General features: G+C 54.2%; 2 protein-coding genes across 6 annotated transcripts; one reads left to right on the top strand and one right to left on the bottom strand.

Annotated features, from left to right (window-relative positions):
* Positions 1-15: 15 nt before the first annotated feature.
* Positions 16-22,412, bottom strand: ANKRD52 (ankyrin repeat domain 52). 5 transcript variants are annotated; one of them, XM_055082046.1, is made up of 33 exons: positions 22,324-22,412; positions 21,558-21,797; positions 18,640-19,302; positions 18,165-18,181; positions 17,521-17,663; positions 16,624-16,707; positions 16,083-16,161; positions 15,813-15,883; positions 14,573-14,773; positions 13,963-14,050; positions 13,699-13,841; positions 13,187-13,399; positions 12,845-12,923; positions 12,419-12,533; positions 12,210-12,292; positions 11,983-12,100; positions 11,692-11,760; positions 11,365-11,505; positions 11,205-11,285; positions 9,738-9,849; positions 9,458-9,529; positions 9,006-9,207; positions 8,661-8,748; positions 8,467-8,584; positions 7,700-7,919; positions 7,412-7,499; positions 7,221-7,304; positions 6,966-7,111; positions 6,667-6,749; positions 6,379-6,461; positions 6,090-6,181; positions 5,488-5,642; positions 16-173 (listed from the first exon to the last, which is right to left on the bottom strand). In XM_055082046.1, the coding sequence occupies exons 3-33, from the start codon at positions 18,825-18,827 to the stop codon at positions 63-65; spliced, it is 3,567 nt and encodes a 1,188-aa protein (XP_054938021.1). In that variant the 5' UTR covers positions 18,828-19,302; positions 21,558-21,797; positions 22,324-22,412; the 3' UTR covers positions 16-62. The 5 variants fall into 5 exon arrangements, with proteins under 5 accessions (XP_054938021.1, XP_054938023.1, XP_054938024.1 ...); XM_055082048.1 differs by having other exon boundaries at positions 13,729-13,841; XM_055082049.1 differs by lacking the exon at positions 9,458-9,529.
* COQ10A (coenzyme Q10A) lies at positions 22,403-25,376 on the top strand. Its single transcript, XM_007129364.4, has 5 exons — positions 22,403-22,532; positions 23,080-23,226; positions 24,005-24,197; positions 24,801-24,902; positions 25,165-25,376. The coding sequence occupies exons 1-5, from the start codon at positions 22,411-22,413 to the stop codon at positions 25,330-25,332; spliced, it is 732 nt and encodes a 243-aa protein (XP_007129426.1). The 5' UTR covers positions 22,403-22,410; the 3' UTR covers positions 25,333-25,376.
* Positions 25,377-26,191: the final 815 nt, after the last annotated feature.

Genomic DNA, 26,191 nt, shown 5'->3' with positions numbered 1-26,191 from the left:
GGGACACAGGGCCAGTAGGAGCAATAGGATTTTAATAAACAGAACCCATCCCAAAGCCATGACTACGACAGTTGTACTTGCACCAAAACAGCATAGAAAACCAGGATGTGGCAGGAGGAGGGCTCAAAGCAGGTATGGGGAGGAGGGGCCTGGAGGGTGCAGGATGCATCCATCTGCGGGGAGAGCATTGTGCTTTAGCCCAGAGAGGAAGGGGAGGGGTGAGGCAAATGCACCAAGGTCCCCACTTTTTCCTGCTGCCCTCAGCACCCTGGGGATACAGGCATCTGGGCAGGTCTGCCCTTTATTGCTGCCCACCAGCATGAAACACACCCCGACCGCAACGCTAGCACCACAGGTGAGTCCAGGGCAGGGAGAAGGGCAGGAAGGGGAACATTGCTTAGAGAAAGATTCAACTAGAATCCAGTGAATTGTGCTCAGTTCTCTTTACTTCCTACAACCGAGTACATGGGTCACAGGGTGGAGGGAGCAACAGGACATGGGACATGCCCCTCAGTGCCCCCAACACACCCTTGCACACAGGATGGTGGTGTCTGCAGCATCACAGGTCATGCAGGGCACGGGGAAGGGGAGGTTCACACACACGTAGACGCCCACAGCGGGTACCAGACAGAGAACACCCCTGAATATACACAGCTGTACACAGGGAACCCCCAGGTCCCCAACCCAACCCTCTCCCCTGTCTTGCCGTCCCCCAGGCAGGAGGAACTGTATTGCTTTGAGAGAGCCACCCTGGGGGCTGCTCTGCCAGGCACCCTCCCCTCCCACCCACCCCCGTTTTGGCACATCTGCAAGACACACGGCAGCGAGAGTAGGCACCCTCCCTCCCAGGCTTCTGTGGCTTGGAGTGGAGGAAGGGGGTAGGAGACTTTCGTCCGCCATCTTTCCCCCAGCCCTTCCCAAACCCCTACCAAACCCACTCCAGCCAGAACCCACCCCCACCCCCCAAACACACACACACAAAGCTGAGCTATCCAGGAATACAGGGGAACAAGGAGATTGTCCGGGATGGGAGCAGAGGCAGTGGGGAGAAAGGACTGGAAGCAGAGACCCCACCCTGGCGTGGGGTAAGACTGGCACACAGCTACTTTAGTGCAATTGGAGAGGGTGCCCAGAGTGAGGGATGGAGGCAGGAGGGCCAGGCTAGGCTCCCCAGGGAAAGGGCCTAGCAGGAGTGAGCGAGGGCCAAGGGTGGACCCTCTCGTCACCGCCACCCTCTGCCCTCCCAAACGCAGTGACAGTGTCCCCCTCACACCTACGTGGGCAACAGCAGCCTCGGAGTCAGTACCTTCAAGTAATTCACGGAGCAGACCCTCCCCACCCCAGCTTCCTCCCATCTCTGGGATTTGGTCGCTTCTCTAGGGGTTGGGTCGGGAGGAGGGGGTCCCCAAGTCAGACCCTTCCCTCTCTACCTCCCTCTTCCCAGACCACTGGGCTTGGTCCTCAAAGATTCCTCACCTCGGCCCTTGCCCAATCTGGGTCAAGGCCGAGGAGGGCTGGAGCCACCACGGTTAGAGGGGAAGGGGCTGCTTTGCTCCTCATCCCTCCCTCTTAAAAGGTGGGGTTCAGACTAGGTGGGCTGGGGCCCCATACTGGAGTGCCCCAGGAGGAGGGGTTCTGGGCTAGGGTCTGTAAGGCTATTTTCCTTTGCGGCAGGAAGGGGAGGTGGGGGATGAACGCTGGGTGTGGGGAGAGGTGAGAAATGGCGGAGAGGGAAGGAGGAAGGGGCCTCCCCCCGGGGCAGTCAGCGGCATCACTCGGACGACGTCACACTCATGTGCACAAGGTCCCGAGCACGCCTGCTCCCAGCCCCTCCTGCCTGGCCCCCACGCCCCCTCCCAGGACGCCCTCCGAGACCCCAGAGGAGGTTTTGGGGGCACACAGCTGCAGGACCGTTCGCTCTGGCCCCACGACCCCCGGCCCAGCCCCGCCTCCTCTCCCCTTCTAGGTCCAGGGAGTCGGAAGGTGCTCGGGTGGGCAGACAGCGGTGGAAACAGTATTGAGTTTTCCTTTGGTTACATATTGAAGGCAAAGGTGAGCTGGACTTACAGTCAAAACGGATAGGGATGAGGAAGGAAGAGGGGCCACAGCTGGGGATGGAGAGGGAGGTAGGCCCTCCTCAGCCCCTCCACCCCAAGGAACACATGTCTAGGTGGGTGGCAGTCCCTCAGTCTCACCTCTCCCACCCCCACAGCACCAAACAAAAGGAGAAGCCCCCTCCCCCAGGGGCTGCTCCCTACCCCAACCTGGGCTGTACATTCAGTGGTTCTCAGCAGTCCTATGGCTCAGGGGGCCGCGGGGTGGGGAGGTGGCCCGTCAGTCTCCGCTGGACAGTGGCAGTGACCCGGGCCTGTTGGTCCGTGCTGGGACCCACAGTTTGTGCCATTTGTCTTTCGGAAGGGTAGTACACAACCCTACCAAAGCCACCGGCCAACCAGAAACATCTCCCCCAAAATCAGAAACTAAAAACTGGCTCTTTTTCATCTCGCCCTCTGATTCACACATCTGTTTCCCTGTCTCCTATGTAGCCCTCGCTCTGTCTCCTTTGCTGGGACCTGGGGCTGCTCCCAGGGTCCTCACTTAAAATAGGCCTTTTCTCAAAAGTGCTTATTACTTGAAGCAAGTGCTTTAGAGCTGCAGTGGGGAGAGGGGGAGGGGGAGGGGGAGAGGGAGGGCGAAGGGAAGATGATTCCTCCCCACCCTACCCCCTTAAGATTGGGGGGCATTCTGCCTGCTTTACTTCTCCACACCCGTTTAAGTCAAAGAGGTCTTTTTAAAAACAACAACAACAACAACAACTTAACATTAAAATAAATATGCAGTGGCCATGAGAATGGTCAAAATGCTTCAAAAAAACACTAGGGGCTGGGGAGCCCAGGGTGGGGTGTGGGATTTCCTTTGGCATAAGGAGAGGAGGCTGCTCGTCCTGCCGGCCTCCTCACAGCCACATGAGGAGGGACAGAGGACTCCCCGCAACCTGCGCCAGCACTGCTGACGGTGTGCTGAAGGTGCAGCAGGGAATGGGCAGCCACCAGAAATCTCATCTAGCAAAACGATGGGGCTCCTGACAAATACTCAGACTCTTCCTGTCATCACCGAACATTGATAAAGGAGAACACGACTGAAACCCCAAGAGTTTTCTCTGGAGGACACGTCTCCCTGCCCCCCGCCACCTAGTTCCCAGCACCAAAATGAGAGGGAGGGGGTGGAACAGGAAGATTTTATGAGAGAGAACTGAAGTCAGGGGCAAGCTCTGCAGAACCGGCAGGACTGGAGGTGGGGGGCTGCAGCCCTTAAGAGAGGTCACATTGATTGTCGTACAGGGGAGGGCAGGGTGCGAAGGAAGGTGGGCGAGAGGGGCGTTGCAAGGCCCTTTGGCTTTGAAAACAAAAACTAAAAGCTGCACAATCCTTCTCATCAATAATGGTCATCTGGAAGCTTTGAAATGGTTTAGGAACCGAGCGTTGGGGGAAGCAAGACACAGAGAGAGAGGGGATAAAAAAGGGACCATGACAAAAAGAATAAGGACTTGGACAAACACCCCAGGCTTCAGGAAACCAGCATGAGGTATGGTTAAGGGTATCTGTTAGGGAGGGAGGAGTCCCTGGGATGCCCCTCTCCCCTCAGCCCACCCTCGGCAAGGGTGGCAAGACGTGCAGCGGACACAACCGAAAAGGGGGTAAGATCATGAACAAAGCAAGCACGGGTGGGGGAAGGAGACCGAGGGACCCCCAAGGGGGAGGCCCTGTACTGTGTAAACGAAGCCTGTCCAGTTCTCAGGGGACAATACTGATGGCAGCCAAACTGGGCAAGGATGCACTGGGGGGTGGGGGGCTGGGGGCGTGGAGGGAGCATGACCTCTATTCAAGTTCTGTGTCTTGGCCCCTGGCTGAGGTATTGAGTGTGACGAAGGGAACACTGGGCTGAGGGAGCGGGTCCAACTGTCCAGGAGGCTTAGCTAGGAGATGGATGGACAGGGCATCTGAAGGGACCAGGGCCAAATTCAATGCTACATTTAGAGAGAAAACTGCCCCCTCCTCACTCCAGCCCAGTTTGGCTTTTGGGGTATGACTTCTGGGAATCTTCTCAGTGCAGCCCTTAGCTCAATCCCTTCTCTCCCTGCTGCTGGGAAGGCAGGAACCAAGCCCCAGTATCTGCCTGTCACTCCCTAGATCAGAACTTCATCCTCACACCGGAGGGGAAGCCTGGGTCCCCGAGTAGCCACGGTCCCTAGTCTGCCCTGCCCCTCCCTCTTTGGCTTCAGATCAGGAGTGACTGGGGGCAGTGGGTACTCTTGGACGTAACAGAAGGTGGCAGCAGACGGGGGGCACAGAGGAACTATGGGATTGGGGGGCACAGGAGGAAGAACACAGTCCCTCCCTCCACACACATGCAAACAAACACATGCCTGAAACACAGAGGACATATTAGGGCTGTGGTTTTGAAATGGGCAGGAAATTAATTTGTTTCTTCCCCTAAAGGATAAAATGCTTACTTAAAAATTCATGACAAGCCTCAAAGTTAAGGGAGAGGAGAGCCAGAGAGGGAATGGCCACAGGCTCTGCCCTCCGGAAAGAAGTTAAAAGAAAGAAGCAAGGTTAAAGTGCGTGGTCAGGGGGCCAGGCCAGGAGGGGGAGGGAAGCAGGGCAGGGCAGGCTGTGGGGGCAGAACCAGCCCTTGATTTGCATATGAGGAGCCAGGGAGCGTGCAGGACTGGGGCCCAGGTACAGTAGTTGCTGCTTCAAGTGTTTTGCATTTGCACTTTAGGGGTGATGGGATACAGAAGTGGGGAAAAAGCTCCAGGCCCCAGTGCTAAATACCCTCCCCCCTCGTCCGCTAGCTGCCCCGGAAGGGGGAGGGGGACACCCCCAGAGTGCTCACACAGTACCAGAAATTAAGGCTTCTCACTGCTGCGGGGATGGAGGGGGGATGGAGGGGCCAGCCAAGCAGGGAGGCAGTGATGGGTATGGAAGAAGAGGTGGGGATCTGCCTGGCAGGGGCATGGGGAAGGGGACAGAGAGGAGAGTCAACGGGAAGAGTGGGGGCAGCTGGCAGCAGAAAGGGAGAACGGAGAGGAGAGAGGGGATAAAAGAGAGGGGGAGCCAGGCATCAAGCGATCATTTTGGGACACTTGGCAGAAGGGGTTGCCCTGGGGGTACCAAGGGCCTGGGGTGCTCCCTGTTGGTCCCAGACCCCTGCCAGGCCAGGATAGTGTGGCAAAGGGGTGAGCAGCTGCTCCCCAGTGCTTTTTTCCCCCCTCCGCCCCCCAACCCAGTCGTGTTCTCCTTTAAAGTGCCCTAAATGTATAGACTTTTTCTAAATAAATAGAATAAGATATCAAGCCACCGGCAGGGGGAGGGACACGGGAGGGGGCTACTCGGAGTAGCAGCCATCTAACCCAATGGCGCCATGCCGCTCCTGGCTGTAGGGGCAGGAGGCCCCGTGGGGCAGGGCGCCGCAGCCACCCACCGTCTTGGCTGCTGCGATGCCGCAGTTTTTGAGCAGGCTGAAGCTGAAAGGACTGACAGCGTCCTTGGGTGGGAAAGGCTTCATGGTGGAAAGGATCAAGGCCAGGCAGTCTGCCACATCTTTGTTGGGGGCACAGGCCAATGCCGGGGTGTGACCTGCAGAGCAAAGGGGAGAACTGAGCCCCAGGGTCCTGTACCCCTGGGTCCCCATCCACCCGCCCCTGGGCCCTGAGCTCTCTTATCTGTGGAGGGGAGCCAAGGCAGGCAAGCACCCAGCATGGTCAGAACTCAAGGGCTATAAGGGCCCAGGGAGGCTGACAGGCAGACTGTCCCAGTGTGGGGTAAAGAGCAGAGCCAGCCCGGGGGACAGGAGGCTGGGAGGCTGAGGTGTGCAGGAGGTCTTCCTGAGGACCCTGCTGGCTCCACCTAGTTCCGTCAGACTCCCCTCAGAGACTCTAGCGTATCGGTGTTGGGTCCCTGCTCTGAAGAGTTCCCTTGGGAAGAAAATCCAGTTTATTAACCAGCAAGCTTAAGAAGTCACCTCCTGAAGAACGTCCCTGACCCCAAAGCCCGGAGGGGCAGGGGGCTCCAGACCCCACCCACCTTCTTCATCCACAGCCAGCACTGTGGCCCCACGACTCAGCAGGGCCTGCACCACAGAAGCTAGACCATTCCGGGCGGCAATGTGTAGGGGCCTTGGAAGAAAGGAAGAAGAAGGAGCATGAAGTCGGGGCAATGGCAAGCTGCCCTTCCACCCTCAGCCAGAGTCGCAACGCTGCCGAGCGAACACCGTGAGTTCCAGAGGGCCCCTGGAACATGGGCCGCAACTTCCTCACCCTCCTCTCCCGCCCCCCCGCCCCCCAGCCAAGAGCCCCCTCCCCAGGGCACTCACATCTGCAGCGCACTGTTGGTAGCATTGATAAGGCCAAGGTCTTGGGTTTCTGCCAGGATCATGAGGGCACATTTCTCGTGGCCCTGAGGGAGAGGGACAGATGAAGACTTGTGAAGCGGAAGCATGACAAGAGGAGCTGAGGGGGTAGCAGGAGGACAGAAAGTTATCCCACCAGTCAGACAGTCTGGACAATCCTGACTTCCACCGGGCCCTCTCTCCAATCACCAGGCCCAGCCCCTTCATCAGGCCCTGCCCCTTACACAGCCCCAGCTGCACTGCCAGCGGTACCTTGCTACAGGCCAAGTGGAGGGCAGTGTTCTTGTTCTCATCCAGCACAGTAAGGTCTGCCTTCCCTCGATACAGCAGAAATTCTACAAGAGAAAAGAGGCAGAGGGGGCTGACGCTCCCTTCCAGAGCCGTGCCGGCCTGGCTCTGCACCCTCCTATCTGCATACCCTTTGCACCCCATCTGCAGAGGGTGAAACATCCAAAGACATGCCTCCTGCCTCCTAAACCCCACAGGCAGGGCTGACCCATCTTGCGAAAACCCAGGGGAGCACCTCCCTTCCACACGTGGCCCCTACACACCCACAGCAGCGGTCTGCCCATTCTCAGCCGCCGTCATGAGCGCAGTGCGGCCAGTGTGGTCAGTGGCGTTCACCTCGGCTTGATGCTGCAGCAGCATCCGGAGCCCAGAGACGTTGTCCGCGAAGGCAGCGGCGTGAAGAGGGGTCCTGTGGGGAGGGGGTCAGGGCAGAGTGAAACAGGGAAGGCCCTTTCTCCTGAGCAGCAAGAGGAAGCCAGAGGCAACGGAGGCTTCTCCCCAAGCCTCCCGCCACTCACCGTCCTTTGGCATCTCGGCTGTTCACAATCTTGGCACCCAGAGCTCCCAGCAGCATCTCTGTGGTGCTGTCCTGGTTATTAATTCTGGGGGAAGAGGAAGGGTCAGCAAGAGGGGCAGGGGAAATAGACCTCCTGTCCTAAGCCCAGGTCACAGACCCCTGAGTGGGGCTCAGGTGTAGGAAGGGACTTACACTGCACAGTGCAAAGGAGTGAAGGGGTTTCCTTCCAGGTATGAAAACGGGCTGTGTTCAAGTAACAACTCCAGACAATCTTCATGTCCTGGGTATGAGGAAGGAAGAGTGGTGATGGGGAGAAATGACAACAAGGTCCCCTCCATCTGTCCTGTCCCATCTCTCAACACTCCATTCTACTTCCAGATCCAGAGCAACCCAGGTCCCTCCCTCAACCCACTAGTCCTTGTCTGCCCTCCCCTACACCCCATACACATAGCTGTGCCTACAAAGGCCCCAGAGCCACACCAGTGTAGGAGGCCCAGTGCATGGGCGAGTATCCGCTGTAATCCACCCCGGTATCCAGGGGGTCTGTGGAAAGGGCAGCCTGCAGCAGGGTCCGCAGTACTGCAGTGTGGCCACAGGCTGAGGCCAGATGAATGGGTGTGCGGCCCTTGAAGTCTCGGCACAGCACAAACGCATCGTGGTCCAGCAGGGCAGCCAGGCAGTCCTCACAGCCAGTCACTGCCTGTGGGTGACATGGGGGTGTGGCTGAAACTCCCTTTCCGATGGCCAGTCACTGGGGCTGGCCCAGGAGTAAGAACCAATCCCAGGGCTCCAATCCTCGTCTTTACAATGATTCTAAGTGTTAGGGATGAGCATCTCCTTCCCTGACTCTATGCCAACTGACAATCAGGATGGTGAGAGTTAATCCTGGCCTTCTGTAGTGGGAGACTGAGTCAAAGGATCCCGTGGGATGAGGAGGAGGCAGCTTTAGGACAGGTGATGGTGGAGAAGGACCAGGTCGTGGCATCATTATCCAACAGGACAGGACCAGCTGGGTACCCTGGGGCAGAGTCTGGGTGGTGAGCAGGTGGCTGTATGTGATTACAGAGCGAGGTAATCAGGGAGATCAGCTGCGGATGTCAGATACTCATCCTGGAGCAAATACAGTAAGGCCCACTAAGACCCTGGGCACAAGATCCTGGCCCACGTGCTAGACAATCTGATGTCCTACTGCTGTGCTCCCATGTCCAGGCCCTTCTGTGAGCGACCCCACCCAGGAGCTCACTCACCCCACGGTGGAGGGCAGTGCGGCCCCGGAGGTCAGCAGCATCAGCTGTGGATCCTTTCTCTAGCAGCAGATGTACACAGTCCACGTGGCCATTCATGATGGCCAGCATCAGTGGGGTTCTACAGAGGGGGCAAGAAAAGGGTGAGGGCCTGGAAGGGATGGGAACCCTGCACCCCACCCCAGGCCAACACTCACTGTCCGTAGGCATCCATGACATCCGTGATGTCAGCTCTTTCCCCACTGTCGATCAGCAAGTGCAGGGAATCAGTGTGGCCAGAGGCAGCTAGGAGAAAAGGGGGTCTGTGTCAGGGCATGGTCGGGGCAAGAAGGCCAGGTGAAGGGTGGAGGTTATGGGAAGACCTGGGACAGGGAGAAATCTTGGGAGGTAGGAGGCTGCGAATCAGGACTTGCAGTTTCCATCCTCCTCGCCCTGCTCCATCCCAACCCCAGTCCCCTCAGGGTTCAGGAGGGATCTGGGGACCAGTCTTGGAGGAGGCCTGGCGTGGCAAGGGGAGGGAGCAGCCCAAAGGGCGCACTCACCAGCAGCGTGCAGGGGTGTCCACTTGCGCTTGCGCTCCTTGATGAGGGCAGAGGCGCCATGGGCCGTTAGCACCTCCACACACTCAGTGGAGCCTCGCTCAGTGGCCAGGAAGAGCGCGGTCCGGCCCTTGTGGTCCCTTACATCCAGATTCACCAGCGTCTCGGCCAGTGTCTTCAGGGCTTCACAGTGACCGTTGTAGGCCTGGAGAGGTGCAGGCAACCAATGGATACAGCTCGGGACACGGTCCCCACTCTGTTCTTGGGGCCCACAGGGAGACTCCAGGCAACAGGCCTCCCCGTGAGCTCCTCGGGCCCCTCTCCAGACCACTGCCTGCTTGCGACATCCCCACAAGAAGGCAGAAGCAAGGACGGATTCACACGTGCTTATACCTGTGTGCCAGCCTGGGGCAGGTAGGGACAAGGAAGGCAAGAGGAAAAGACCTGGGACTCACAGCTAAGTGCAAAGGGCTGACTGGAATGGTGCTCTCTACATCCTCCAGGCAGTTAAAGGACATTTCTAAGAGCTGCAATGGACAGAACAGTAGGTGCTGAGGTTCTGGTATTCCCAAGATATTACCCCTTGACCCCATCCACAGCAACCCCCAAAGCCCCTGGATCTAGAGACCACATTTGATTCAACCACCCCTTGGTCTGAGAATCCACAGATGCAAAAGTAGACTGTGTGCTGCGCCCTGCCCTGCTCCTCTCCCCCAGGCCAGGTCCCGCACGTACCAGTTCGAGGTTCTGTCTATTGCCATAGGCGGCTGCATAGTGCACGGCTGTGTAGCCCTGCCTGTCCCGCAGGGAGGGGTCTGCACCGTTATCCAGTAAGAATTCCAAACAGCTGGGGGACAGGAGTAGACTGTGAGGAGGGGACAGGCCCAGCCAGGGAGGGCACAGTTTGGGAGGAGCAGAGGAGAGGGCAAGGGAGCCCCTCCAGGCCTCGCTGGCCAACACCCATGCCCCACTCTTGGTAGGCTAACTCCTGCCCATTCAAGCCCAGACCCAGACCTACCACCTCCAGGTCTGCCCTGAACCACTCTTGCTTCAACGCCCTCCTCTATCCTTTGAATGCTCTCCTAGAGAACCTGGAGCACAGTTATCAGTTACCAACCTGTGATCGACACACTCTCCCCCCACCTCCAGGCATACTGACCCCTGCCTTCTCCTCCCAGCCCAGCTGAAAAGGCCTACTCATCTCATACTCGCTCCCAGAATCCTCTTCTATGGGAGGCCTTCCCCAAACTTCCCAGTTAGGTGCCTCCTCCCCTCTATTCCCCGGCACCACTCTTACAGCTCAGTAGTAGTTGTACTAGTAGAAATATTAATACAGCATTTAACACTTACAATGTGTCAAACACTGTTCTAAGCACTTCACGTGTATTAAATCACTTAATCTTCATACTGATCCTTTGAGATAGCTACTATTCTTATCCCTACTATGGTTGAGGAAACTGAGGCACAGAGAGATTAAGTTACTTGCCAAAGGTCACATAGTTGAGCCTCTTGGATTTTAAATATCTTTTTAAAAAAAAATAAACCCTTTATTTATAACAGTCTTAGACTTACAGAAAAATTGTGAGGATAATACAGAGTTTCCATATATTCCTCACCCAGTTTCCCCTATTATTATTATTATTATTATTTTTTTTTTTTGCTGCATGCGGGCCTCTCACTGTTGTGGCCTCCCCCGTTGCGGAGCACAGGCTCCGGACGCGCAGGCTCAGCGGCCATGGCTCACGGGCCCAGCCGCTCCGCGGCATGTGGGATCTTCCCGGACCGGGGCACGAACCCGTATCCCCTGCATCGTCAGGCGGACTCTCAACCACCGTGCCACCAGGGAAGCCCTCCTCCATTATTAACATCTTACACTAGAATGTATACAATACAGAAATTTGGGGTAATTCATCTTTTATCCTTAGCACCCAGCACAGCACTTGGTACCTACTGAGTAAATACTCAATTAATGCTTGTGCAATAAACAAATGAATTTGTGTTTAGCTTTTCTGATTCCCTCAAGAAGACCATCCATTTCTTGAAGGAAGGAACTGTGTCTCTTACTTCTGTCTGTACCCACAGTGCCTGGTCCAGGACTAAACTCAGGGTGCAAAGCAGCAGCAGGGTGGTGGTGGGAGAATAAAAGGACCAGAGTCAACACTGCTGGGAAAGCGCACCCCAGGGGTCTCCTCGGCTACTCACAAGAAGGCCTCCTTCCTGCGGGACTCCTTCAGTGGCTCATCCTCTTCAGCATCGTGGCTGGAAGATGAGTGGGACTCCGCCCTGGGGGAGGAGAGTGAAGAAGTCTGGGGGGCGCTCAGGGAGGAGAGTGGGGCTGAGAAGAGCAAAGTGGGCACCTCACCTCCTGTAGGTGTCGGAGGCGGCAGCGTAATGGAGGGGAGAGCAGCCTTTACAGTCGGCCTCATTGACGCCTGCCCCAGCGGTCACCAGTGTGACGGCGCACTGGTAGCTGCCATTGGCGGCTGCATAGTGCAGTGGGGTCCTGGGGAGAAGTGAAGGAGGGTGGGTAAAGGAATCAGGGGCAGATACAAATGCAACCAGATGTGCAGCCAAAAGCTGCTTTGTAATATTCTCCTCACTTAGTCTCCAACTCCCCACCCCGCCCTCCATCACTTGTCTCTCTGATCGGATGTTCCTTATGTATGTATACTCCTGCACATTAACACACCTTCCAAATTTGTCTCTCCTCCTCAAGTCAGCTCCACTGCTCAACAGCAAATTAAGACATTCAACATTCCTAAAAGGAAGGAGGATGCAGGTTCAGGGGAGAAAGAGGGCTCAAGGAGAAGCCACAGGATTCTCCCCCGGGAGCGGCTGAAGGAGGATGGAACTGGACAGCCCTTTCTGCTGCCACTGCTCTCGCTGTGAGCGGGGGGAGCTCTGGGCACGAAAGAAGAAGGAGCCCAGACCCCTGCCCAGCCTCCTTCTCAAGGCCTGAGACAGAGGGAAGAAAACTCACCCTCCAGAAGCAGCAGCATGAAGACAGGTACGGCCAAGGTTGTCAGGTGTATTGATGTCAAACCCAGCTGAAAGCACGTGCTCATTGCTGAGTGAGGATACAATGCTGTACAGCTGACCTGAAGGGGCGGAACAGCCACAGATCCCATCTGAGGGCTCTGAGCAGAGCCGGGAAAGGCCTCTGCTCTCCTGCCCACCTGCCCAACCCCCGAACCAGTCAGCTCATACCTGAGGAAAGAAGCTTACGACAACAGTCAGAGAATCCAAAGAGAACAGCTAAGTGCAAGGGGAACATGTCGTGGATGCCACGCCTGGGGAGAAGGGGAGGGACTCAGTCCTCGGGTCAAGGAGGGACCAGATGCAGACCTCTTTTCTGTGGCTTACCACCAGCCTAGATCTGAGGCAGCCTGGAAGTGGGGTCAGGGGTCCGGACTCACCGGGCGGTATCCGCGCCATTGGTCATGAGGGTGCTGATGAGCAGCTCGTGTCCGTAGCGAGCGGCCACGTGCAGTGGCGTGTTCCCAAATTTGTCTGCACAATCAATCTCGCTGCCTGAAAGGGGGGACGCACACCCACAAACTCAGACCTTTGGCTTCAGACCACTCACACTAGTTAGCTACCGTCTGAGTGCTTGTTACGTGCCAGGGACCAGGCTAAGCCTTCTACACGTGTTATCTCGTTTGTCAGCCTGAGGGGGCTGGGCAGGCAGAGCAGGGCCATTTCCACAGGTGCCTTGCTCAGAGCTTCAGGTGCCCATCCTAACTGGAAGATGGGGTTGGGGGTGAAATGAGGAAGAAAAGGTGTTTCTAGGGATGAGTTCTCTGAGTGGGGAGAAGAGATCACAAAGTCTTCCAGGTCCATACCATTCTGGATGAGGATCTGGGAGCGGGTGAAACGGCCATGGATGGCAGCCATGTGCAGAGGACTTTTCCCTTCTTTGCTCTGTGAAAACATGGCATTTTTCCCCCCTAGTGCAAAGCATGGAGAGTGCCCTGTTCCCCCTTCCAAAGGACACGTCTCTGAGGACAGGGTGATCATATGGACATCTTCACAGCCCACATTCTCCTGGGCCCCTGGGAAGGACTGATCAACCCAGAACACAAGCGGACCATTCCCCATAGAGTTATCCAGAGCAAAAGATATGGTCAGCACCCCCAGAGCCAGGCCCCTCTCCCCACTGGTCTCAGACTCATCCCTTCAGGCACCTGGTAGTTGACATCAGCCCCGTTATTGACCAAAAGCTCCAAGCAGAGCGCGCCATTGGTGGAGACCGCAGCCACATGCAGTGGTGTAAAGCCCTTGTCATTTGGCTGGTTGACATTGGCTCCTGCGTTCACCAGCTCGATAGCCACAGCATCCTGGCCCAGGTAGCAGGCGATGTGCAAAGCTGTGTTTCCAAAAGCGTTGGGCTCATCAATCTGGATTTCCAGGGGTGAGGGTAAGGGGATAAGGGAGATATCAGTTTAAACAAAGTGGAAGCCAGCACAGATAGCCTAGAGCATCCCAGAAATCCAACGACTGCCTCAGACCCCTCAGGTTCCGGACCCAAAGACTGGGGGCACTACTGCTTAAGATAAGCACTGTTCAGATCCTCTCACCACATCTTCCCGACCTCCCCAAACCACACCAGCAATCCCAGCGCCTTCCTATCTCCCTAACAGACTCCGACCTCCAGCTCCCTGCCCTTACGCCCAGCCCCCGTGCTCAGCACCCTGACCTCAGCCCCCATCCGTAGCAGGTACTTCACCACTTCAATCTGGCCACTGGCAGCAGCTGTATGGAGCAGCCCATAGCCCTTGCGGTCCTTGCAGCCAAGGTCTGCTCCCCGTGCCACCAGCAGTTTCAGGACCTCCAAATGCCCTGGGAAAAGAGAGTATGCTCTCAAGGAGATGGAGGGTGAACTCTAGGGCCCTGAGCACCCCTCTCTCCGTCCCTGCCCTAAGAATCCCAAATCCTGCTCTCCCTGTGATTCTCTTCTCACCTAGAAAAGCCGCCCAGTGCAGAGGCTGCCGCTCCTTTTTGTCACAGACATTCAGGCTGGCTCCCTTACTGAGGAGCAGGTTCACCGTCTGTTTCAGGACATGAAAGACACCTGTTTAGAGCCAGATTCATGCCTTCAACATACCTAAGAGCAGAGCCCTTAGCACCTGAAAAGGCTGAGGCAGCCTAATGTCTCTGTTCTTGGGCAGAACAATCTGGAGAACTAGAGGGAACAGAGAAAGCAGGCAATAAGGAGATCCCAGATAGATTTGGAAGTTTGAGGTAAACTTAAGGGAGTCTCTTCAGGTAATTCGGTGGCTTTTAAACTCTTTTGAAGTCTTCTAAATGTGCTGAAAGACACGGACTCTCACTTCAGAAAAAACCATGTATGCAAACATTTTCCATGCAACTTCAGAGGCTTTATCACCCTCCTGAGGTCCAAGTCAAGAATTGCCATCTCACCCAACCATTCATTTGGTGCTTGAGCCCAAGTGTTTATATAATCATCTGGGCTACTGCTCCCCAGGCCTAATGGCCTGGAAGCAGGGGAAGGTGAGCAGGAAGGGAAGGAAAAAGGCACAAGGCTGGGCGTGGACTGGAGCGGTCCTCACCTCCAGATGCCCACTATGCACTGCGTGGTGCAGGGCACTGCGCCCGCTCCTGTCAGCCACGTTGAGGCTGCTCAGTAATGGTGCCAGAGCCTCAGCACACTTGGTGGCCCGGTTGGCGGCAGCCACATGCAATGGTGTCTGCCACAGCTTGTCCCGGGCATTCACATCTGCTGAATGTGCCAGCAGCAGTCCCAGCACCTTCTGTTGAGGGGCAGGGGATAAGAGAGAAGATAGAGGGGGAACAGGAAGTAAACCAACAGGAAATGGAGGGGCGAATATGTCAGCACAGCACATGTGACCCCATCTCCCCACTCCCCCAGCACAGAGTCTCTCCTCATTTTTTCCAACATACCTAGCCTTTCAATACCTACTTTCCATCTTCTGGAACTTCTTAGAGCTTAAAATCTTTCCTCCCTTGCTGAGGAAAACGTGGATCTCTTCCTCAAGCCACCTGGTATCGTTCATAACCCAAACTCTGAAAATCTTCACCCATATATATAGCCACTACCAAGCAAATCCACACATGTAGAGGATCCCAATCCCCCACCATTTTTAGGAAAGATATATGCTCCCGCTACATTAATCCCCAGATACCCCCCTTCAGCCCTTCCATATGCATCAGAATCATTTCCATTACCTAGGTAAGCAAACAGATATTGGCTCCTCTCCAAAACCCAGGTTAAAATGCCCCTCCTATTCACCAACCACCCCATTCCCATTGGCCTCAGTCCCTCCCCCTGGTGGCTGGAGCCAGGGAAGTGACTGCCAAGCCAAGAAGAAGGTCATCTCTTCCCGCTCTTCAGGGTTGAGGGACCCAACTGATGGGGCATGTTTGATCCTCGTGGTGTCAACTTTCATGCTGCTTGAGAGGCAGGGATGCAACAAATCACTATCCCCATCCCTCCATCACAAGGAAAGAAATCTCAGTGCCCAGAGGGGGATCAGACTCCATGGTGGCCCCTCAGGGAGGGATGAGTCACTAAGGCCTGGCAGCAGGGCCCCGTGCAGTCTGCCAGCCCAGTGTTAAGCTCTCCCCTGACGTCACATCAGCTAGCAACACTCAGCACCCCCTTACCAGCCAGTTCTAGGGGTAGGAGGGAGGGGCCAAGGTCTGGTCTCCTCCGGACCTGGGGATAGACCAACTTGTAGGGCAGAGGACTAAGGCTCTCCAACCCTTATCTTCCAACCTTTAACCAAGTCATCCTCTTTGGAAGGGAGAAAAGAGGTGGGAGGCCAGTACCTCATTTCGGGAGGCAGCAGCACGATGAAGAGGGGTCAGCCACAGTGTGTCCTTAGCATTGACATTAGCACCTGTGGGGATATAATATGCTCTTTTGGTGGGAAGTGGAGAGCAGGTGGGGAAGAAAGTCAGTAATCAGGCCAGAGAATCTGGATGGAGACGGAAGCTTGCCTGGACCAAGCACCAGAGGACAATCCTTGGATACGACAAAAAGGCTCCTCCCTCAGGTCCCCTCCCTAGCTGCCACACCTTCCAGCTCCCCACTTTCACCTGACATCAGTAGCAACTGGAGGATGGGGACATCGCCTACGTAGGCAGCAGCATGCAGTGGGGTTCGCCTCTCTTGGTCCTAGGAAGGCAGAGAAGAGGAGCAGCTGTAGGGGTGAACGATCCAGGACCCAAGCCCAAGTCTTCGTGCTCCAGGCCTTTCCCCACAACCTCTTCCCACAGGTTCTGCAGCCTCCTAAACCCCAGTCCTAGGTCAAAGCAAGCACCGAGGGAGGGTGGAGTCAGGGGGTCGGCGCCACGGGCCCGCGAAGCAGTCTCCTTCTGCCAGGAGGGGTGGAGGCGTTGCAGACACGGATGGTTCAGAAGAGAACACCGTTTCTGGGCATCCTCAGCCCTACTGGTCTCTGCTCTAAGCCTGACCTGCTCTCCATCCCCAAATGTAGAGCAGTCGCCCATCCCAGGGTGGAAAGAGCTGCGGCCTCACCCGAGCCGAGGAAACACGGAGCCGCCCCATTGGTGGGGAGGGGTCCTGAACACCAGGGCCCAGATTACCGGCTCGCCATCCTCTCTGATCTCAACTCACCAGCACATTGATGTTCTCCTTCTGCGAGAGGAGGGAACGCACTTCCTCCACATCTCGGCTAAAGATGGCCTGGACCAGGGGCGGCTGCAGGGAGAACCGGTTTTCAGGGAGCGGGCCGGAGCAGAACCGGGGAGTGGGATGGGGGACACCGGGTTTGGGCGGAGGGCGACGCTGGAGGGGCTCCGCTCTGGGGTCCTTGCCGCAGGGGGCTTCCGCGGTGTTTCCGCCGGTCACCAGGCCCCCAAGGACACCGGCTTGGTTGAGGGGAGCGCGGCGTGGGGCGGGGCGGGAGCCCCGGGCTCGGGCCCAGCCTAGGCCGCACATCCCCGGGCTCGCGTGGTGGCGGCGGCGGGCCCTGGAAGGAGGAAGCGAGCAAGGGCAGGACGGCTGACCTGGTCCGTGATGCTGAGGATCCCCATGGCCCGGCCCGGGCTCCGTCCGCATCGAGCTCCCGGCGGCGGCGGCGGCGGCTCCACCGGGGACACGGGGCGGCCCAGGCGGCGGCTGCGGCGGCGGCTGCGGGGAGAGCGCAGCCCCGCCTACCAGGGGGCGGGAGCGGGAGCCCGCAGCGCTCCCTGGCGGCCGTTCTGGGCCCGGCCGCAGGGCGCTTGCCGCGCAGGCTGCCCCAGGCCGCGGCGCCCTCCGCCCCGCCCTGGCGGTCCCAGCGGCTCGGATGCCCCCAACCTCGGCCGCTGGTTCCCCGGCTCCCCAGGCCAGCGGCGCCGAGCTCTCCGCTCCAGTCTGGCGACCCGGGGGATTCTCCACAAAACCCTAGCGGCAACTCAGGCCTTGGCCCTGCTGCGGTGCCTTCCAACCTGAGGACCAAATGGCTGGCCAGATCTCACCCAGCCCAAAATGCCTCCTCCGAGCTAACTCCTCCCGTCCACGATTACACACCTCAGAATCCCCCACAGACTTGGGGAAGCAGGGCGTGGAGATCTGGGGGTTATATATGGCAATAGCCCCAGGGGAGGGAAGGCGCGTATCTCCACTGGCGTTGACAAGAGTTGGGTAGAAAGGAAAGAGCAAAAGTGCCCAAGCTGCGGAGAAAAAAAACAAAACAAAACAAAAAACAAGGTCTCTTAGCTGCAGAAAAACCCCACAGAGAGGACAGGCTAGCTGGCAGTTGAAGGAGGACTCCAAGGCCAACAGAAGCGGGCTTTTCGATTCCCTAATTACTACATTGCCAGGTTAAGGTGGTAGGGTGGCTACACTTCAAAAGGCTCAATCGGTTTCTCCCCTGAAAATGGTCGGGGTGCTTCCCCTCCTCTATTGGAGAGCCAGAGAGCGGCCAGTCAGGCAAGATCTGGATGGAGTTCATCTCATCCCAAAAAGGGAAGAAGAGAGAAGAAAAGTGGATATTGAAAAATTGGTACAGTTTATACAAGGTGATTCAGGGTCCTGTTCAGAGCTCAGCAACTCAATATATGCGTTCTAAGAAAGGAACACATTTAGGAAAGAGCATAGCAGGATGGCCCCCTGTCAAGGCAGAGGTATAAAAGCCCCTTCCTTTGCTCTCAACAATCTATGCCCCTTGTTACCTTCAGGATCTTGATCCCTGGAAAGATACACAAGACAAGTGTCAGTGGTTTTTCTTGGAGAGAGAAACTGGGGAACAGGGAATAAGGAATGAGAGGAAAAATTACCTATCACTATATACCTGTAAATTTTTTGTATTTTTACCATTTTGAAAATAAAATTCAGTTTTACTGAAAACTTACCTCTTCCAAGAAGTCTTCCCTGGTTAACAGGTTCTTTCCCTTTTGTTAGGTCTCCTTATCACTTCCATACTTAGTTTACACTATCACAATCAGGTTGCTTTTTTTGGGTTTTGTTTTTTAACTTTTTTTAATTGAGATATAGTTGATGTACAATATTATATGTTACAGATGTACAACAGTGATTCACATTTTTAAAGGTTATACTTCATTTATAGTTATTATAAAATACTGGCTGTATTCTCTGTGTTGTAGTCACAATCAGGTTTAAATTGCACATCTTTGCTATTCATCTCACCTTACATCTTTGACATACAGGAGTCCAATGTTCCAGAAGGGATTTTTTTTTTTTTTTTTGTGGTATGCGGGCCTCTCACTGTTGTGGCCTCTCCCGTTGCGGAGCACAGGTTCCGGACGCGCAGGCCCAGCCACTCCGCGGCATGTGGGATCTTCCGGGACCGGGGCACGAACCCGTGTCCCCTGCATTGGCAGGTGCACTCTCAACCACTGCGCCACCAGGGAAGCCCAGCCCCCTCCAGAAGGGATTTTAAACTCCTTCTTGTTAGCCAGAGTCCTCCAACACAGGACTGTATATTTGGTTTTTTGATTTTTGTGTTTTTTTATAAATTTATTTATTTATTTTTGGCTGCGTTGGGTCTTCATGTCTGAGTGCGGGCTTTTCTCTAGTGGAGAGCGGGGGCTACTCTTCGTTGCGGTGTGCGGGCTTCTCATCTTGGTGGCTTCTCTTGTTGCGGAGCACGGGCTCTAGGCGCGCAGGCTTCAGTAGTTGTGGCTCGCAGGCTCTAGAGTGCAGGCTCAGTAGTTGTGGCCCACGGGCTTAGTTGCTCCGCGGCATGTGGGATCTTCCAGTACCAGGGCTCGAACCCGTCCGTGTCCCTTGCATTGGCAGGCAGATTCTTAACCACTGCAACACCAGGGAAGCCCCTATTGGTTTTGTTTTCTATGGAAAAAAAAAAAAAAAAAGGATGCTCAAGCAGAGCAGCACATGGGAACAGACAATATTTGATGCTGATGATGAAGATGAGGCTGAAGAAGTAGAAACTGAAGGTAGTTGGGGATCTGATGGATATGGGTATTGGGATATGCTGACTTGGCTATTGGGTATGATGGACCTTCCAGGAAGGGCTAAGCTAGTATATGGCCCAGAGGATGGGGAGGAGGGGATTACATGGCCTCCAATGCTCGAAATAGCTTTTGGTAACCTGAGGAATTGGAGTCAGGGGTTGAGCTGGGGTCACGTGCCTGGTTCTGGCTCCTGAGTGGAGGTGAACAAGGAAGTTTGCCAGCCGGGTTCTCTGGGCAGCTGGAAGGAGGAAGAAGGGCTAGAAGAGTTATTTTTAATATTATTCAGAGCACAGAAAGAGGATTTCCCAGGAGGGAAAAAAGGGATATGATATAGGTAACACAGTTACTTCCAGGGCTCAGGGAGATGCACAGTGTGGGGGAGGAGGAGGCCGGAAGTGGTGGCAAAGCCCTCTTATGCAAATAGTCCTTCTGGATTCCACTACTGAATTCATATTTGGATAACTCTAGGCAGATGCCCGCCTGTCTTTAAGCCTCAGTTTTAATTCTTCTAACAAATGTCTACTGAGGGTTCACCATTGTATTCAGCCCTATACTAACTGGTTTGGAGATAGAAACTTAGAGGTAATGGTGTCGGGAATTCCCTGGTGGTCCAGTGGTTGGGACTCTGTGCTTTCACTGCCAAGGGCAGGAACTAAGAGCCCACAAGCCACGAGGTGCAGCCAAAAAAAAGAAAAAGAAAAAAAAAATATATATATATATAAAATGGTAGGTTAAAAAAAAGTAATAGTGTCTATTTTTGTGGAGTTTATAACCTAGGAGGACATACACATGCACATGAAACAACTAGAGAATATAGGATTCATGCTACTTTATACGGCATTATGTGTTCAGAATAATGTCGAGAGATGGGTTCAGCCAAGAGGGTCTTCCTGGAGGAGGTGTGTTTTGAGTCAGTACTTGAAGGAAGTTATCGATGTAGAATGACAGGGAAATGGCAGGAAATTGGTTGTTTCAAGTACAGGGAATGAACTAGGAAAAGCTTAAATGGCAATAATTACCTAATCTAATTAGTAGGAGGGGACAACAAGCAAACTGGCTTGGCAGGCCTATTGTACCTTGGAGATTCTGCAGCAGTTAACTCGGTTAAGGCATAGTGTTAATGAGGTCACAGTTTAGTTATGTATCCCAGTTAATTTCTGTCTTTTATCTGGTCAGATCCTTACTCCTCACTCTAAGCAGCTGTCTCACATGTGTAAGCACTTGGTCAGAGAGGCTGGACAAGAGAGTGGGGTTGGAAAGAGTAAATCTGTCTCTCAAGATCATGTGCCCTTCTGAGAGTGGCTCCCAATTATCACGTTCGAACTGGAAGGAGATACTGTATCTTGTTGGGGGGAGGGTTCTGAGGGAAAAAGAAGAAATGTTAAAAGAGAAAAAGAAGTGAGATCATTCCCCAATTTGGGACTTCATGTATAAATAATTTAACGTAAGGATTGAAATGCCTTCCTTACAAAACGTCAAATGTAAACCAGAGTTCAAGAGAGGGTTTTGCTCCTTGAAATCCAGATAAAATGGGCTCAAACTTTATTTATTTATTAATTTGTTTGTTTATTTTGGCTGCACCGGGTCTTAGCTGCAGCATGCAGACTTAGTTGCAGCATGTGGACTCTTAGTAGCAGCATGCATGCGGGACCTAGTTCCCCAACCAGGGATTGAACCCGGGCCCCCTGCATTAGGAGGGCAGCTGAGTCTTACCCACTGGACCACCAGGAAGTCCCAAAATGGGCTCAAACTTTAAAAATCAATCCATATCCAGTGGAATTCCCCAAATGAATGCCAATCTCAAGGAGTGGGGAGAGTTGGAAGGTTTACATCTGTTTTCAGGCCCCTGTTTCTGGACAAGATGTCTCTCTTCCCTACCAATTAGACCCTAAAGGCAAAAGTCTTTAATAACTTCATCCTCCCACCCTAACCCCCACAACACTACTCAGATAAAACTTTCCTGAATGTGGAGAGCATGACTGAAGACTTATGCGCTAAAGACTAAAGCAGAGGAGGGGCTTGCACTGTAATAACAAAAACATCTTTAAATGCAACAGCAAACACCACCATTCTTAAAATGTCCTTCCTCTACTCCACTGTTGGGAGAATTTCAAGAGCTCTTGTACCCACCTAGATCCAGTCTCTGATTGCTGATTTCTCTCTCCTCTCTCTCCGTCTCTCTTCTGTTCTCCCCACTTTTATCAAGGGCACTTTTTTTCTCCTTGTATCATGATTGAAAGCAGTGTAGCGACATTTCCTTGCCTCGGTTCCTGCCCATGAGGTCTCACCTCTATCAAGTGCACACTTTTCCAGGCAAAGATGGTTCTCTACCGTAAAAGTAAGTCTGGTTCTTCTCACCCCGACTTCTCTCTATAAATATTAAAAGGGAAAACTAGGCAAAGTCTTAGCCCAGATCTTGGAACATTAATTCCCTTTCTCAAAGATGCAAAGCACAACACTAGGTACTATGTGCTACAAAGATGAATGGAACTTCTAACTATAAACAAGGCAGAATATAGTAAAGTCTCTAAGAGAGACGTTCAGAAGACCAACGGCATATGCTGTTGACATGACCAAGAAGTCGTTTATGTGCTTATGTACCAGGTCCGTGACCAGAGACTCAGCAAGTAGCCATCTCTGCAGCTTCTCAAACACCCCCTCCACCGTGCTTTCTCGCCAGAGGTGTGAAACTACATCTCCCGACAGGCCGCGTGGTCCCCTTCCTTCCCCCCTCTCCAGGTCCCGAGCCATGGCAACGGCGTGACGTGGGGGTACTGGGAGCTGCGGAAGCAGCGGTAGCGGCTTCAGTTCTAGGCTACCCGGCCGCCCGGGCAGGAGCAGAGGAAGAAGAGCTACCGGCCCGCGCCGCCCCTGGGTTCGGGGGCCCTGAACCTACCGGGCTGCCGCTAACCTCCGCTCTTCCTCTGGAGTGAGGAGTGCGCAGCTCGTATCAGAGCCGAGAGGGCAAGGGAGGGCAGAGCGCATGGCCTCAGCAGGCGCGCGGCGACTCCCGGCCGGGACGCGCGCGGCGGCCAGGGGCTGCAGCGGCCTCTCGCTGCCCCCGGCCCCGCCCCCGGTCCCTCCGCGACCGCCGGGACCAATGAGGTGAGAGAGAGGTGCGGGCGTCGGGGCTGGAGCTAAAGGGGTCGCTCAGGACCCCGACGTTGCAGCTCTGGCAGCAGGCACGGCGGGAGGGCGGCTGCGGTCGTACCTTGGGGTCTAATGTAGAGCTTTAGGGAATGCTTTTGCAAGTTATTCGCGAGGCAAAGTCCTCGAGGTGGGTGCCCAACCACTTCTTGCCCCTCGCGGGTGCCCTGGCAACAGTGGGCTTGGCGCGGTCCCGGGGACTGTGATGCTTCCTGAGAGTCCTCGCTTTCAGCAGTAGGGTAGCCTCCAGTCAAAGGCACCTGGCGCTTCACATGCATCCCGCTTTTCCCCAACTCCTCCCCGGGCACTGTCCTCCGCCGCCCTCGACCTTTCGCACTCGTGACTGCCTGGCCAAGGGAGCCTGGCGGGCTGCAGCAGGTGCTAGGCGAAAAGTTTGTTTGGATGACCTTCCTCTGGGATGCGCCCCCCTTCCCCTTCACCTGGGAATGGTTGAGGAACACAAGGAAAGAATCGTAACGTGTCTCTCCTTTCCTTTTGGCCTTAGATTTCTGATCTCCTGCAGCCTCTTCTTGCCCCGGGCTGCCCAGGTCTTGGCGGCTGAGGCTGGCTTACCTCCCAGCCGTTCCTTCATGGGCTTTGCTGCCCCCTTCACCAACAAGCGAAAGGCTTACTCCGAGCGTAGGATCGTGGGGTGAGCATCCCCTCCTGTCCAGCAGCCCTCCACATTCACTTTCTCGCCAAACAAAAAGCATGTACAGGCTGGAACGTAAGGGTAGCCATAGTGGGCAAGGTTCATCCCTGGCCCGTCCCATGCTTCCCAGCTATATTACTGATCCTTTATCCTCCTCTGCCAGCCTTCCAACCTTAATTCCCCCCTTCCTGGTTGCTGTGCAGTGCATTGTGAAACATGACTAGAGTTGGACAATAACATAAGACAACAGGATATTATTTCTCTGCTGACCTGACTTTAGGCATTCTGAGCACAATATGAGTTAACACTTACTGAGCACTTACTATTGCTAGCAGTTAGGTTGCTTAGGTGTTTTACCATAGATTTTCTCATTTGATCCTTTCAACAAACTTATGAATCAATTACTACTATTACCTATGATTCACAGAGAAGATACAGAGACAGTAATAATTTACCTAGGGCCACACTGTCAAAAAGTGGTAGAGCTGGGATTTGAGTCCTTTTGTGAATCATCAGTAAAATCGACCTCTGTTCTCCCTAGATGGTGTTAGCATCAAAATAGTAAATGCAAAAGCACTCTGTAAACTGCAAAACTTAAGGTAACACTAACATCATGGAAATTTGCACATTTGCTTTTGCAAAGTCATTCATCCAGGCTTATTTGGCATCTCTAGTTCCTGAAGGTGCATGATTAGTGGGCATGGGGAGAGGGTGCCTAGGGCAAGGAGGAGTGTCACCCATCTGGCAGTTCCTTGGCCTCTCTGATTCCTTCCCCTAGGTACTCAATGCAGGAGATGTACGAGGTGGTAGCCAATGTCCAGGAGTATCGTGAGTTTGTGCCCTGGTGTAAGAAGTCTTTGGTGGTACACAGCCGCAAAGGTCACCTGAAGGCCCAGTTGGAAGTTGGCTTTCCACCTATTATGGAACGTTATACTTCTGCTGTTTCCATGGTCAAACCTCACATGGTCAAGGTGAGGCCTGTCTGGGAGGGATTGATCAGGAAGTTTTTTGTGTTCTCTGGCATTTTTACGTTTAAAGGCTATTGTGGCTTTCCTTGTAATGATTTTTTATCTCCACGTGCCAAATATTTCCCTAATAAAATATTAGAAGGGGGCTTCCCTGGTGGTGCAGTGGTTGAGAATCTGCCTGCCAATGAAGGGGACACAGGTTCAAGACCTGGTCTGGGAAGATCCCACATTGCCACGGGGCAACTGGGCCCGTGAGCCACAACTACTGAGCCTGCGCGTCTGGAGCCTGTGCTCCACAAGAGAGGCCTCGAAAGTGAGAGGCCCGCGCACCGCGATGGAGAGTGGCCCCCGCTGCCTGTGCTCCACAAGAGAGGCCTCGAAAGTGAGAGGCCCGCGCACCGCGATGAAGAGTGGCCCCCGCTCGCCGCAACTAGAGAAAGCCCACGCACAGAAACGAAGACCCAACACAGCCAAAAATAAATAAATTTATTAAAAGAAAAAATTAGAGAGGAAAATGGCTTTCAATTCCTTCTTATAGCCTCCTATACCTGATACAGGTTTAATTCCATCATAGTATTGTTTAACTACCTGATTGTCCTATTCTAGGCTGTTTGCACCGACGGCAAGCTCTTCAACCACTTAGAGACCATTTGGCGGTTCAGTCCTGGTATTCCTGCCTATCCCCGAACTTGCACTGTGGACTTCTGGGTGAGTCAGGAGGCTGTATAGCACAGGGCTACAACTGGGTTGGGGGCTGAGCTGAGGTACTGTGACAGATATTTCACAAGTCAATGACACTCTTCACAGGTCTGAGCTGGTATCAAACTTGTACTTTATACTCAGTCCCAGGGCCTTTGAGGGGATCTAATGAACTGGAGCGGGAGGAAAAGGCACTGAATAGTATCCTTGCATTTGGCCAGGGACTATCCAACATGGTCTTGAAGAGTTTCTGTTTCTTACCCATTCCCAGATTTCCTTTGAATTTCGTTCTCTGCTGCACTCCCAGCTGGCCACCATGTTTTTTGATGAGGTTGTCAAACGGAATGTCATTGCCTTCGAGCGCCGGGCAGCAACCAAGTTTGGTCCAGAAACGGCCATCCCCCGTGAACTGATGTTCCATGAGGTGCACCAAACTTGAGGCAAAGGACTGTTCCCTAGCCTCACCTCTCCTCTCCCTCCTCACCCAATTCTCTTATTTATTTCATTTGGCTCCTGCTCCAATCTGAGAGAAGAGTCTATGTTCATAATACTGTTCTCCCACTCAAATTGGGCTCTAAGCTGGCTGGAAATGCTGGGGGAAAGAAAAGGCAGGGAGGTATGGAAAGGAGACATGCTAGGAAAGGGTCAGGCTCATCTTGAGAGCCCATATGCCTGATGCCTGCAACCTTCTCACACTGAGTTATAATTAGGACTGTATGGTTGTCTCTGAGCTCTTGTCAAGGTGCCGTAGTGTCTGACCAGGGGAAGACAGCAACTTTTCTTAGGATTGAATAAATTGAACTCCTTTCTCTGACACAGAGCTACTGGGTAGGCAGTAACTTTGCCTGCTCTTGGGGAAGGGGCGGGATAAGAACCCTGATAAATAAAGGGATATTTGCTTGTGGCAGGGGATGAGGAGGGAGGTTTACTATTTTTAATGCCCTCAGCCCCTCAGGAGATGCCTGAGATCTGGCCCCAGCTTGAAATCTGTATGACCTCACTTTAAGAATAGTTCCATGCTGCCTGGCTAGTGGAGAGCAAGGGCATCATTGCCACAGGGGGCAAGGAGCAAAAGAGCACTGAACAGTTATACTCTTGGGTTGCACCTTATTCTTCCACTTGGCCTGAGTTTTTATAAAATTTCAATAAATTAATTGTGACAGTATGAATTTGGCTTTTATATATTGCTTCTCAGGGGAATAATGTAGATATGGTAGAGTAGCAGAAAGTCATGGCTTCCTTCCCTAGGGGAGTGAAGGTGCAAGAAGGCCTCTTGGACACAGTGTCCCTGCTAACTA

This window comes from Physeter macrocephalus, unplaced genomic scaffold (genome assembly GCF_002837175.3).
Source record: "Physeter macrocephalus isolate SW-GA unplaced genomic scaffold, ASM283717v5 random_6, whole genome shotgun sequence".
Lineage (NCBI taxonomy): Eukaryota > Metazoa > Chordata > Mammalia > Artiodactyla > Physeteridae > Physeter > Physeter macrocephalus.
The sequence above is the reverse complement of the archived record's forward strand: the minus strand, read 5'-3'. Positions and strand labels throughout refer to the sequence as shown.

Coding starts and splice junctions, on each gene's coding strand:
- ANKRD52 (XM_055082046.1), bottom strand. CDS start 18,827: ATGCAGGGGACACGGGTTCGTGCCCCGGTCCCGGAAGATCCCACATGC. Junction 7,305..7,411: donor ACTCCTTTGCACTGTGCAGT/GTAAGTCCCTTC, acceptor CTCTTCCCCCAG/AATTAATAACCAGGACAGCA. Junction 6,182..6,378: donor ACCAACAGTGCGCTGCAGAT/GTGAGTGCCCTG, acceptor CTTTCTTCCAAG/GCCCCTACACATTGCCGCCC.
- COQ10A (XM_007129364.4), top strand. CDS start 22,411: ATGGCCTCAGCAGGCGCGCGGCGACTCCCGGCCGGGACGCGCGCGGCG. Junction 24,198..24,800: donor TCAAACCTCACATGGTCAAG/GTGAGGCCTGTC, acceptor GTCCTATTCTAG/GCTGTTTGCACCGACGGCAA. Junction 24,903..25,164: donor CTTGCACTGTGGACTTCTGG/GTGAGTCAGGAG, acceptor ACCCATTCCCAG/ATTTCCTTTGAATTTCGTTC.